Source organism: Podarcis muralis, chromosome 10 (assembly GCF_964188315.1).
Source record: "Podarcis muralis chromosome 10, rPodMur119.hap1.1, whole genome shotgun sequence".
Taxonomy (NCBI): Eukaryota; Metazoa; Chordata; class Lepidosauria; order Squamata; family Lacertidae; genus Podarcis; species Podarcis muralis.
In genome coordinates this window covers 74,059,315-74,073,763 of record NC_135664.1, presented here as the reverse complement: position 1 = coordinate 74,073,763, position 14,449 = coordinate 74,059,315, and the positions used below count along the sequence as shown (strand labels likewise).

At 42.9% G+C, this 14,449-nt stretch overlaps 1 protein-coding gene and 2 long non-coding RNA genes across 3 annotated transcripts in view; all 3 read right to left on the bottom strand.

Annotated features, from left to right (window-relative positions):
* Positions 1-14,449, bottom strand: part of LOC144329040 (uncharacterized) — a 34,735-nt gene that overhangs the window by 6,001 nt on the left and 14,285 nt on the right. The window lies entirely within an intron of this gene.
* On the bottom strand, positions 742-14,338 carry LOC144329039 (uncharacterized). The gene is made up of 3 exons (XM_077935482.1): positions 13,698-14,338; positions 9,130-9,145; positions 742-4,168 (listed from the first exon to the last, which is right to left on the bottom strand). Exons 1-3 carry the CDS (start codon positions 14,194-14,196, stop codon positions 2,116-2,118), a joined length of 2,568 nt encoding a protein of 855 aa, XP_077791608.1. The 5' UTR covers positions 14,197-14,338; the 3' UTR covers positions 742-2,115.
* Positions 4,279-6,843, bottom strand: LOC114605973 (uncharacterized). The gene is made up of 3 exons (XR_013394481.1): positions 6,544-6,843; positions 4,684-4,828; positions 4,279-4,421 (listed from the first exon to the last, which is right to left on the bottom strand). It is a non-coding gene; the product is annotated as an uncharacterized LOC114605973 (long non-coding RNA).

The window sequence follows — 14,449 nt, the reverse complement described above, 5'->3', positions numbered from 1 at the left end:
GGTTGGGTATAAATAATAATAATAATAATAATAATAATAATAATAATAATAATAATAATGAAGGCTTCATGGCATTTAAGAATGAGACTGTGAGTTTATCTTTATCTTCTGCACATACCATTTGCTACATTTCTTGAATGTGACACTTTTGTGCTATAGAAGGAGGGGAGTGACAAATAAGAGGACACAGGGAGTTAAATTCTCAGGCATGAGGAGCCCAGAAGCTGATTTAAGACCCAGAAGTGGTGAAAAGCAAGATATAGTCTGTGTTCTAGGATTATGATAATATTTTATTCTCTTATTGATTATGCTGTTTTCAATGTGCATTTTATATTTCCCCTCCTTTAGCAATGTTTTCTTCTGAATGAAGCTGAACTGTGACACACACCCCAAAAGAAAAAATCTCAGGAAAGTATTTGTTACAGAAATTACAAGGCGGGGTGGGGCACATCCTTAAAGTTGTTAAATGTTACAAATATTATGCCTGAATGTATCCTTTTGGCTTAACAGCTCAGGGAAGATACCTAGCTTTAAAAAATCATATAAAATCAACTCCTTTGCCAGTTTCCTCCATTCCAAAGCTATTTTGCCCTTGGAAAAAGGACTCTTTTTTCCTGCCACCTGTCGGACATGGGTTCGACCGAGCTCCTCCGATGATGATTAATGACCCGAGCCTTTGATGAGGCTCCAAGCACCCTCCCGATTCAGCAGAGTATCCAGCATGCAGGGAAGGACGAGAAGTTTATTTGCTACATTGCTAAAGAGTTTTATTTATAACTACGCAGATAGAAAAGAAATATACATGCTCTCTCTGTGAAAGCAGAGAGCAACTGAAAAACAAGGGAACAGGAAACAATAACATCACATCCATCTCCTGTCTTCCGTGAGACTTCCAACAGTCTGGAATGTCTCTGGAATGCAAAACAGAGTCTTGTGACTCCAAGAGCACGGCACAGTGGCAACACACAGAAACCAGCACCACCTCCCCAAGGGTGAAGATGTGTAGACACACCTCCTACCCCAGGAAATGCCCAGAGGTGACAATTGCTGGGCTCACTGTTAGCCAAGGGAAGCCAAATCTCATCACCAGCCAAATCTCACCAGGCTGCAGACATTAAAGGAAGTTCTGTTGTCCTTTTGGGTGGTGGGTACTTGAGACATGTTTGCCTAATATTGTACTTGGGTGTTGCCCTGACATATCTGTCTATGCTAATCTTGTGTAATCCTCCCCTTTCTGACGTTTTAGTGATGTAGCAATGATGCATTGATGATGCTGTGCGAACTGTATCCTGGGATTTGGTGGGAAAGTTTAAAAAGTCAGTGTTGCCCCAGGGTCAGAGTTCCCTCACTGCTGTTTGAACCTGTTGCACAACAATAAAGGATCTCAGTCTACTGACTGCTCTTTGCTCCAAATTGCTTGGCTGGAATTTCCTTCATTTACTGACCGCATGGACCCACAGGGGACTTGTACCCTGGCAAGCTGGGCTGTTGAGTAGTCTCTCATCCCATAATTTTCTTTAAAAAGTTGAAAGGTCCTTTCCCATTCCCAATACTGATGGCCTGTAATAAAATTGTCGGACTCTTATCTCCTCCTGGCTCCTGAGTTTATTGGCCAGACCTAGGAGTTTTTATAGCCTTTGGGGGTATACAGTGGAACCTTGGTTTACAACCATACAGTGATACCTCGGGTTAAGTACTTAATTTGTCCGTTCTTAGCCTGAAACTGTTCTTAACCTGAATCACCACTTTAGCTAATGGGGCAACCTGCAGCAGCCACGCCACTGGAGCACCATTTCTGTTCTCATGCTGAAGCAAAGTACATAACTCAAGGTACTATTTCTGGGTTAGCAGAGTCTGTAACCTGAAGTGTATGTAAATAAAGCACTTTTGCAATCTTTTCATTTAAACTGCTTCTCCTCTTTGAGTTTGTTGATTGTTTGTATAGCTTCAACTCCTAAAGTTCTTCCTGTCTGTGAATCTGTTGATTTAGATCTTGTACTAGGACTGAACCTCTATCTACTTTCCTGATATTTATAAGGTTTGTGTTTTGTGTGAGTTTGTTGACATAAATCAAGGGTTCCAGTCTGACTGAAGCTCCTTCCACAGGCCATACATTTAAACAGTTTCTCCCCTGTGTGTCTGCTGATGTTTTCTAAGGATTCCATTCTGACTGAAGCTCTTTCCACACTCAATGCAATTAAAAGGTTTCTCCCCTGTGTGAGTCCGTTGATGTCTTCTAAGGGTTGCATTCTGACTGAAGCTCTTTCCGCACTCCATGCATTTATATGGTTTCTCCCCTGTGTGAGTCTGTAGATGTATATTGAGGTGTCCACTCTGACTGAAGCTCTTTCCGCACTCCATGCATTTAAATCGTTTCTCCCCTGTGTGAGTCTGTAGATGTATATTGAGGTGTCCACTCTGACTGAAGCTCTTTCCGCACTCCATGCATTTAAATGGTTTCTCCCCTGTGTGAGTCCGTTGATGTGTTCTAAGGTGTTCATTATCAGTAAAGCTCTTTCCGCACTCCAGGCATTTAAATGGTTTCTCTCCTGTGTGAGTCCGTTGATGTCTTCTAAAGTGTTCATTATCAGAAAAGCTCTTTCCGCACTCCAGACATTTATATGGTTTCTCCCCTGTGTGAGTCTGTAGATGTATATTGAGGTGTCCAATCTGACTGAAGCTCTTTCCGCACTCCATGCCATTAAAAGGTTTCTCCCCTGTGTGAGTCCGTTGATGTCTTCTAAGGGTTGCATTCTGACTGAAGCTCTTTCCGCACTCCAAGCATTTAAATGGTTTCTCCCCTGTGTGAGTCCGTTGATGTCTTCTAAGGCTTCCACTAATACTAAAACTCTTCTCACACTCCATACATTTATATGGTTTCTCCCCTGTGTGAGTCCGTTGATGTGTTCTAAGGCTTACCTTATCACTAAAGCTCTTTCTGCACTCTATACATTTATATGGTTTCTCCCCTGTATGAGTCCGTTGATGTCTTCTAAGGGTTCCATTATCACTAAACCTCTTTCCGCACTCTATACATTTATATGGTTTCTCCCCTGTGTGAGTCTGTTGATGTCTTCTAAGGTGTTCATTATCAGAAAAGCTCTTTCTGCACTCCAGGCATTTAAATGGTTTCTCTCCTGTGTGAGTCCATTGATGTCTTCTAAGGTGTTCATTATCAGAAAAGCTCTTTCCGCACTCCAGACATTTAAATGGTTTCTCTCCTGTGTGAGTCCGTTGATGTCTTCTAAGGTTTTCATTATAAGAAAAGCTCTTTCCGCACTCCAGGCATTTAAATGGTTTCTCTCCTGTGTGAGTCCGTTGATGTCTTCTAAGGTTTCCATTATCACTAAAGATCTTTCTGCACTCCAAACATTTAAATGGTTTCTCCCCTGTGTGAATCTTCTGGTGCAATTTAAGTTCTCCATTCCGACTGAAGCTCTTTCCACAATCCAAACATTTAAATGGTTTCTCCCTTGTGTGAGTCCGTTGATGTCTTCTAAGGTTTCCATTATCACTAAAGCTCTTTCTGCACTCCAGGCATTTAAATGGTTTCTCCCCTGTGTGAGTCCGTTGATGTCTTCTAAGGTTTCCATTATCACTAAAGCTCTTTTCACACTCCCTACATTTATATGGTTTCTCCCCTGTGTGAGTCTGTAGATGTAAATTGAAGTGTCCACTCTGACTGAAGCACTTTCCACACTCCATGCATTTAAATGGTTTCTCCCCCGTGTGAGTCTGTTGATGTCTTCTAAGTCTTCCATTATCCTTAAAGCTCTTTCCGCACTCCATACATTTATATGGTTTCTCCCCTGTGTGAGTCTGTAGATGTATATTGAGGTGTCCACTCTGACTGAAGCTCTTTCTGCACTCCATGCATTTAAATGGTTTCTCCCCTGTGTGAGTCTGTTGATGTGTTCTAAGGGTTCCATTATCAGTAAAGCCCTTTCCACACTCCATACAATAATATGGTTTCTCCCCTGTGTGAGTCCGTTGATGTGTTCTAAGTTTATCACTCCGATAGAAGCTCTTTCCGCACTCCATGCATTTAAATGGTTTCTCCCCTGTGTGAGTCCGTTGATGTGTTCTAAGGTTTCCATTCTGACTGAAGCGCTTTCCACACTCCATGCATTTAAATGGTTTCTCCCCCGTGTGAATCCGTTGATGTCTCCTAAGTTTATCACTCCGATAGAAGCTCTTTCCACAATCCAGACATTTAAAAGTTTTTTCCCTTGTGTGAGTCCGTTGATGTAATCTTAAGTGTCCATGTTGATACTGTGGATGTGCTGGTATGCTTCCCCTGGAGTTCTGACTGTCTTCTCCATCTCCTTCAAAATCTTCAATCAATGTTAATAAAGCAGCTTGATATTTTAAAGAACGATGTGCTGTCTGATCTTGTGCCCGTCTTCTGATGCAGGACTATCCTAAAACGACACCAAAAAGCAGCATATTCAAGGCAAATAGATAAACTGTACTTAGTGGAATGTGTAGTATCTTGAAAATGTAGTATTGATTCATTAATGGCTTGAAGGGGACATGAATTTATTCCTGTTCTGTCTTAAAGATCATAATCATACGATGTCATGGGGTGTTAGGGGAGCGGTAGTACCTTTGGTGGGGGAAATGTCATGCACCTTCTGGGGTAATTTATCCACCATTGGTCCCCACCCTGCACTCAGCTCTCACCTCTGGCTTCCAGAAGCTTTCAGGATGCAATACGGGCCACAATCCCAGGAACAGCTTCAACCGACCGGCTAAACCAGGTGAGGATATCTGATGGGTCTCAAATTCTTGGTGGGTTGGGGAATTCTGCTGCAGGTGAAGAAAGGCCCTGGTGGATGGAGAGGATGAGAACAACAGTGAATCCCACAGTCAAGAAGGCAGATTCTGCCCATTCTGCAGAGGAAAGTGAAGGGCAGATGGGGCTCATCAACCTGGGAAGGGAGCTCCTCGAGAAGGAAAACTTTGGTCGTAATACTTTGGTGCACTCCTTCGCTTCCTCGTGAGTTATCTTCAGGAGAAGAAAAGGCTATGGAGGAGAAATTACACAAATCCAGAGTGGACTCTCTAAGACAGTTGGATGGTGTCCTGCACATCTTCTTCATTCAACTCCTGCAGCCAAGCTGGTGCCTAACGTACTGCTCTGCTTTCCTTGGGACCATATAAGCCAGGCTGAGAAGGGGGTCTTGTTGTCTAGGCAGCCCAGGACCCCCAAACACACTGTCCAGGCTGGCAGGACTGCTAACACAGCAGTTTCGGGGGGAGCGATGAACTCAGACCTGTTTATCAAAATCTCTCCAATGTGGAATATGTAAAACAGAAGTGCTGTTTATATCATACATCAATTAAAAATTATTCAGAATATTTGTCTTTTGAAGAAAAGATCACCAAGTATCCGATGGCCCCTTCAATGCTAATGAAAGTCTTGTGCCTGGAGCTTTTGGGGGTGCAGGACCAGTGTTAATGAAGCCCAATGCAAAAATCCTGTTAATCCATGTGGATCTGTGCTTTGTAACCAAGTTTTTGCACCATTGCAGCCCCAGGCAACAGTGGGTGCGTGATTTTTTTTGGTGCAGGCTGTAGCCATGGATATGCTATGTGATCTGATGGTGAATTTGGGGTGACCCAATGCAAAGATCCTGAGGATCCATGTGGATCCGTGCTTTGTAACCACGTTTTTGCACCATTGCAGCCCTGTTTTTGCATCAGATTATTGCTATGTGATCTGATGGTGAATTTGGGGTGACCCAATGCAAAGATCCTGAGGATCCGTGCTTTGTAACCATGTTTTAAGTGGGGAGGGAAGGAAAAACATAGAAGGGGCAAGGAGGACTGAGAGGGGTGTGCGGAGAAACAGCTGGCTAAGAATGCAGGAGAGGGGTTTTACCAGAGGGAGGAAAGGAAGGCAAAAGTTCCCCCCCCACCCACCCACCCAAGCCAGCCAGCTCGCTCTTTCTCTCTCCCCCCCCCCACCTGCATGTTGCCTGCGAGTCCCTAGACGCAGCAGCAGCACCAGAGCACAGCACGGAGAGGAATTAGAAGGAAGGACGCTCTGCTTTCCCCTCTGCTTGCCTGGAGGGGAGGGGTTTTTACTGCCCCGCTGCTTCCAATTTTTTAAAAGGCAAATTGCAGGAGAAGATGCAGCAGTCCGTCACTCTCTCACTCCCTCCAAGCACCCACGCTAGCGAACAAACACAGGCAACCACACACTCACAAAGCACACACACTAGCAAACACACAGTCGCGCTGCAGAGTGGCCAAACCTCCTAGCAAGCACTTCCCTGGCTTCTGCTGACCACAACGAAGATGACCCTCAAAGAAAATGTGTGATGCACTCGGGCCAGTCGGCTCCAGGGACCACACATTCGCTCAATAACACGCATGGACATTTCCACTTACTTTTTAGGAGAAAAAATCTGCGTGTTATAGAGGGGAAAATACGGTAAATCTGATGTACAGTTGATTTACTATAAATTTATAAGAAAAACGTTGTGTATGTTGTGTGTGTCGTGTAAGTACAAACTGAATGACTGGGGAGGGGGGTACCTGGAACAGCAGGAAAGCTTCTTCCACCATTATCCTTCCAAGTGGGATTCAGGCCTCATCATGGGACTAAAACAGCACTGGTTGCACTGGATGATGATCTCCGATGTGCTAGAGTCCGAGGGGAAAACTGTTTCCTGGTTCTGCTGGATCTCTAAGCGGCTTTGGAGACCATCGACCATGGTATCCTTCTGGACCCTCTAGGGGAGCTGGGGGCCCTGCTCTGCAGTGGTTCCCCTCCTTCCTCCTGGGCCTTGTTCAGAAAGTGGTCTTGGGAGAGGAGTGTTCTGACCCCTAGGTGCTCCCTTGACAAAGACTTTTAAAACTTTCCCACCATATGCCAGAATACAGTTCGTACAGCATCATTGCTACATCACTGACATGTCACAAAAGGGGAGGGGTTAACCTTGGCAAACATGTCCAGACAAGTCCTTGGTAGAAGATTAGCATAAGCAGACATGGCAGGGCAAGACTCAGGTATAAGATTAGCATAGATAAATATGTCTATGATATAGAGAGCCAGTGTGGTGTAGTGGTTAAGAGCGGTAGTCTCGCAATCTGGGGAACCGGGTTCACTTCCCCACTCCTCCACATGCAGCTGCTGGGTGACCTTGGGCCAGTCACACTTCTTTGAAGTCTCTCAGCCCCACTCACCTCACAGAGTGTTTGTTGTGGGGGAGGAAGGGAAAGGAGAATGTTAGCCGCTTGGAGACTCCTGAAGGGAGTGAAAGGCGGGATATCAAGTCCAAACTCTTCTTCTTTTTCTTCTTCTTAAGTACCACCACCCAAAAGTACAATAGAAGTTCCTTTGCATGTCTGGAGCCTGAGGCGAGTCAGGTGATGAGATTTGGCTTCCTTTGGCTAACAATGAGCCCAGCAATTGTCACCTCTGGGAACGTCCTGGAGTCCTTTTTCAAGGGGAAAATAGCTTTGGAATGGAGGAAACTGGGAAAGGAGATGATTTTATATTATTTTTAAAGCTAGGTAACTTCCCTGAGCTGTCAAGTTGAAAGGATACATTCAGGCATAATATTTGTAATATTAAACTTTAAAGATATAACTGTTGGGATACTGCCAGGGAGAAAAAGCCCATCATGGCCCCCACGTCGCCTCCGGACGATCCATGGATCTCCCGTAGATACAGTATCAGCAATTAGCGACACGAGCTCCAGAAAATAGCTTGCCACATTCCAGAGCTGATGCACGCTCTATCAGCAGAAATCCGCACAGCGAAAGATGCACGCAGGAGAGCATTATTTAGAAGTTTATTCAGCGTTGGTCAGAACAAAGGGAAAAACATGACTGCCTGCTTGCGTGTTCAGGCATAGAGAGAGAGAGAGAGAACAGCTCTATCAAAACAGAAACATCCTGTGAACAGGAAATACGCAGACTCTGTGACTCACAAAGCCTGCTCCCTTTTAAGGTGGAACGGAAATATCCTAACATCCTCCCCCTTTCCGTGTAACCTTTAGTACCTGTGGTTCAACCCAATTGCAACCTCTGTACGTAAACCTTACGTTGTTCTCTGTTAACAACCTTAGACAACAGATCAGCAGGAATTTCATTTCCTGCCATGTAGGACACCTATAGAATCATAAAATCATAGAATCATAGAGTTGGAGGAGACCACAAGGGCCATCGAGTCCAACCCCCTGCCAAGCAGGAAACACCATCAGAGCACTCCTGACATATGGTTGTCAAGCCTCTGCTTAAAGACCTCCAAAGAAGGAGACTCCACCACACTCCTTGGCAGCAAATTCCACTGTCAAACAGCTCTTACTGTCAGGAAGTTCTTCCTAATGTTTAGGTGGAATCTTCTTTCTTGCAGTTTGGATCCATTGCTCCATGTCCGCTTCTCTGGAGCAGCAGAAAACAACCTTTCTCCCTCCTCTATGTGACAACCCTTTATATATTTGAACATGGCTATCATATCACCCCTTAACCTCCTCTTCTCCAGGCGAAACATGCCCAGCTCCCTTAGCCGTTCCTCATAAGGCATCGTTTCCAGGCCTTTGACCATTTTGGTTGCCCTCCTCTGGACACGTTCCAGTTTGTCAGTGTCCTTCTTGAACTGTGGTGCCCAGAACTGGACACAGTACTCCAGGTGAGGTCTGACCAGAGCAGAATACAATGTCACTACGCGGAAAGAGGCCTACATCACACTTATACCGAACACAGAGACGGAAAAGACTCAACTTAAAAACTACCGCCCTATTTCGTTATTAAATGTGGATTACAAAATTTTTGCTGACATTTTAGCAAAAAGGCTGAAAATAGTTTTGATGGAGGAGATTCACAGAGACCAAGCAGGCTTTCTCCCGAGAAGACATTTATCAGATAATGTAAGGAATATAGTTGATATTTTGGAAAAGCTGGAAGTGAACATAAACACTAAAGCAATTTTGATATTTGTGGATGCTGAGAAAGCCTTTGACAATATTTCTTGGAGTTTTATGATGAAGAATCTCCGGGGGATGGGGGTAGGCCAAGGGTTTGAAAACGGTATAGGTGCGATATACTCTGAACAAGAAGCAAAACTTATTGTAAATAATGTGGTTACGGAAGAATTTAAGATAGAAAAAGGGACACGTCAGGGATGCCCAATCTCTCCACTACTTTTTATATCAGTCCTGGAGGTTTTGCTGAACATGATTAGAAGGGACCAGTTGGTTAAAGGAGTGCAGGTCAGAGCCAAACAGTACAAACTGAGAGCATTTGTAGATGATTTGGTACTTACTTTACAAGAGCCTGAATCTAGTACAAAAAGGGTTTTGGAACTAATTCAAGAGTTTGGTCAAGTAGCAGGATTTAAATTGAATAAGTCTAAAATGAAGGTATTGGAGAAAAATTTAACATCATTTGAAAAAGAAAGGTTTCAGAATGAGACAGGGTTAACTGTGGTTAAGAAAGTGAAATATTTGGGGATAAATATGACAGCAAAAATTTGAACTTATTTAAAGACAACTATGAGAAATCTTGGACAGAAGTGAAAAAAGATCTAGAAATTTGGTCAAATATGATGCTTTCCTTGTTGGGTCGAATTGCGGTTATAAAGATGAATGTATTGCCTAGAATGTTGTTTTTGTTTCAAACATTGCAAATATTGGACAAGATGGATTGTTTCAAGAAGTGGCAGAAAGATATTTCTAAATTTGTCTGGCAGGGCAAGAAGCCCAGAATAAAATTTAAGATATTAACTGATACAAAGGAAAGGGGCGGATTTGCCCTGCCAGACCTTAAACTTTACTATGAATCAGCAGCTTTCTGCTGGTTGAAAGACTGGCTACTTCTTGAGAACACTGACATTTTGGACTTAGAAGGTTTTAACAATATTTTTGGGTGGCATGCATATCTGTGGTACGACAAGGCCAAAGCTCATAAGGGTTTTAAAAACCATATTGTCAGGAAAGCACTATATAATGTCTGGATTAGATACAAAGACTTGTCGGAAAGTAAAACTCCAAGGTGGTTGTCACCAATGGAGGCAAAAGCTGTTAAAAAACTTAATATGGAGGCTAAATGGCTGAGATATTGGGAAATTTTGGAACAAGAAGGGGACAGATTGAAATTGCAAAGTTTTGAGAAATTAAAAGGAAAAGTGAGAGATTGGCTTCATTACTATCAAATAATGGAGGTTTTTAAGATGGACAGGAAAATTGGCTTCCAGGTGGAAAAATCAAAATTGGAGACTGAACTGTTAGAATCCAGTACTAAGAACCTGTCAAGAATGTATAACTTGCTGTTGAAATGGAATATACAAGATGAAATGGTTAAATCTGCAATGATTAAGTGGGCACAGGATATTGGTCATAACATTATGTTTGCTGACTGGGAAAAGTTGTGGACCACCGGGATGAAATTTACGGCATGTAATGCCTTAAGAGAAAATATTATGAAAATGATTTATAGGTGGTACGTGACCCCAGTCAAGCTTGCAAAAATTTATCATTTGCCTGATAATAAATGTTGGAAATGTAAAGAAAATGAAGGCACATTCTTTCACCTTTGGTGGACGTGCCCAAAGATTAAGGCGTTCTGGGAAATGATCTACAATAAATTGAAAAAAGTATTTAAATATACGTTCCTGAAGAAACCAGAGGCCTTTCTCTTGGGTATTGTCGGCCAAGAGGTGTTAAAGAAGGACAGAACATTTTTTATGTATGCTACAACAGCAGCAAGAATACTCATCGCAAAGTATTGGAAGACACAAGATCTACCCACCTTGGAAGAATGGCAGATGAAGGTGATAGACTATATGGGTCTGGCAGAGATGACGAGCAGAATCCGAAACCAGGGAAGAGAAACAGCGGAAGAAGATTGGAAAAAATTTAAGGACTATTTAAAGAAATATTGTAAAATTAATGAATGTTAAAATGATGTTGGATTAGAAAATATGTGGTTATTAGCGGTAACGGTCAAGTTAAAGAAAATAAGTAACATTAAAATCAAGTTAAAAGTAAGGGAAGGATTTGCTGAAAAATTTAGTCAGAAATTGGGATACAGAAAGGGGAGGTATGAGGAAGTCGGGAAAGTAAGTTATAAGAAATTAAGGGTTGAAATTATATGGGTTTTTTCTTTTTATATTGTTTTTTGTTTATGTTATTGTTTTTGTTTTGTCTTTGCTGTGATAAAAACTTTTGAAACGTTAATAAAAAATTTATATTAAAAAAACAGAATACAATGGCACTATTACTTCCCTTGATCTAGATGCTATACTCCTATTGATGCAGCCCAGAATTGCATTGGCTTTTTTAGCTGACACGTCACACTGTTGGCTCAACCAACTGTTTGTGGTCAACCAAGACTCCTAGATCCTTTTCACATGTACTGCTCTCAAGCCAGGTGTCACCCATCTTGTATTTCTGCCTCTCATTTTTTTTGCCCAAGTGCAATACTTTACATTTCTCCCTGAATGAGTCCTTTCTGAATACACTCTCTTGCATGATGTAACTTAATCTGCAAGTACTTGGTTCTTTGCTTGCAACTCTCTGAGTTCAGCAAAGCCAAACAGGATCTATTGTCTTGATACACTTGTATAGGACATTTCACAGAAACTCTGATGTCCTTAAACAGTTGCATCAACCATTCACAATCCATGAGTGAAAATGACAGAGCATTGAGTTCTGCTTGACAGGAACTTAGGCTTACTGTCGTCTGCTTCTTGCACAGCCAGTCAAACAGACAGTGGTTATACTTGTAGCATACTCCAGAAGTGCTTGTACCATCCGTGGTGTCACTTCCAAGACTAGCATCTGCAAAGATTTCAAGACCTCCAGTCTTCTGACTGGTGAACCTCAGCCTGTAGTGCATAGTCCCTTTCAAATAGCGGGCTATGCGCTTCAGAGCTTTCCAATCCTGAACAGTAGGATTGTTGGCATGTCTGCTAGGCAGGTTAGTGCTTACAGCTATGTCAGGTCTTGAGCATCTAGCCATAAAATTCAACTTGCCTAGAATGCATCTGTACAGCGTAGTGTCAGAAAACGCTTCAGCAGTACTATCTACCTGGTAACCTGTCACCATCGGTGTGTCTGCTGGGTTTGCATCAACCAAATTCAACCTGGTTAATACATCAGCAATTTTCTGTGTTTGCTGTACCAGAAAATTACCTGCTTGGTCCCTCTCCACCTGCAGAGAAAGATAGTTGGATACCTCACCAAGATCCTTCATGTCAAAGTGCTCTTTCAGCTGAGCTAGGGTGCTTTGGTACAAAGCCTGATTCTTCCAAAACATCAGAAGATCATCAACAAAACATAAACAATACTATCTTCCCCAAACCCCAGAATAAGCAGGAGCTCTGGGGTTGCCCCATGGGGTTCATGAGGGAAGATGGGCCCGTCAGGAGACTTCCGTGGTACCTGCAGCCCCACCTTCCCCCTCTTGCAATAAGGCTTGGGGAAAATCTCCCATTAAATTACAGCATTTTAAGTTTTCTTCAGAACACGTAGGAGGAAGTTCTAGTGAAGAAGCAGTATTCAGAGATCATGTGGTGGTGGTGGTGAGAGAGTTTGGTGCAAAAGCAAGTCACACACAGATGCACCCATCTTGCATTCTTGAGTACAGCAACTGCAGGGCATGAGCCAAGTATTGGCAGGGTAGGGGCCATGTGTAGAGCAATTCCCACGCTGAGCTCAAAAACACACACAGAGGCAGTAGGAGTTCTTCAGTAATAGTTTACTGAGTTTTCAAAGCATACAGTTCTCCCTGGGCCCCCAGTGATACACAAAACTTTGCTTCTGAGAGCAAATCCAGTTTCAGCTGTAAAGAAATACAGCACACAGTATATCTAAGTCAGGCACACAAACCGGCAGAAGAGAGCAAGGGAGGAAAGAGGCTGGAAGGACACAGGGCAATGGAGGTGTGTTTCCCTTCATGTGGTTTTGGAGGGAAGTCAGCAACTTGGCATCTGCTGGGGCTTCACGAAGCAAAGCTTTCTGCCGGCTGCTTCCAGGCAAATGAGCATCCCAGACACTGTGATCTGTGGGGTGTTGCCATATCAATTGTTTTTGAAAGGTTATCATGATGTGGTCTAGAAACCAATATGGAAAAATATATCGCCCGGCCCTAATCCTCACTGACCACCAGAAATCCAGATAAACCCTCACCCCTTCTCTATCAAAAGGTACTTTACATCTTAGATTATAATCACATTGTTTGACACTGCCTTCAATATTTCATTACTATACAGTTTTACACATAAATTCCAGAACTTCGCATACACAACATGTGTTAATGACTGATTTCCTGCTGAGTTCATTTCTGTGAAGAAAAGAGTGGACTCCGAGAGGAAGACGTCCCGCACTCCAGACATCAAAATGGGTTCTTCCATGTGAGAGTCCCTGGATGTTCCTTAAACACTCCATTGTAAATAAAGCACTTTTTGTACTCTTTTCATTTAAACTGCTTCTCCTCTTTGAGTTTGTTGATGGTTTGTAGAGTTTCAACTCCTAAAGTTCTTCCTGTCCATGAGTCTGTTGATTTAGAACTTCCACTAGGACTGAACCTCTATCTACTTTCCTGATATTTATAAGGTTTGTGTTTTGTGTGAGTTTCTTGACATAAATCAAGGGTTCCACTCTGAATGAGCTCGTTCCACAGTCCATACATTTAAACAGTTTCCGCCCTGTGTGTCTGCTGATATTTCCTAAGATTTCCATTACCACTAAAGCTCTTTCCACACTCCATGCATTTAAATGGTTTCTCCCCTGTGTGAGTCCGTTGATGTGTTCTAAGGTCTCCATTCTGACTGAAGCTCTTTCCGCACTCTATACATTTATATGGTTTCTCCCCTGTGTGAGTCCGTTGATGACTTCTAAGGTTTCCATTATTACTAAAGCTCTTTCCGCACTCTATACATTTATATGGTTTCTCCCCTGTGTGAATCCGCTGGTGTAATTTAAGGATTCCATTCCGACTGAAGCTCTTTCCGCACTCCATACATTTATATGGTTTCTCCCCTGTGTGAGTCCGTTGATGCCTTCTAAGGTGTCCATTATCACTAAAGCTCTTTCCACACTCTATACATTTATATGGTTTCCCCCCTGTGTGAGTCCGTTGATGACTTCTAAGGCTTCCATTATCACTAAAGCCCTTTCCGCACTCTATACATTTAAATGGTTTCTCCGCTGTGAGTCCGTTGATGTGTTCTAAGGTGTCCATTCTGACTGAAGCTCTTTCCGCACTCTATACATTTATATGGTTTCTCCCCTGTGTGAGTCCGTTGATGACTTCTAAGGTTTCCATTATCACTAAAGCTCTTTCCGCACTCCAGGCATTTAAATGGTTTCTCCCCTGTGTGAATCCACTGGTGTAATTTAAGGGGTCCATTACGACTGAAGCTCTTTCCGCACTCCAGGCATTTAAATGGTTTCTCCCCTGTGTGAGTCCGTTGATGACTTCTAAGGTTTCCATT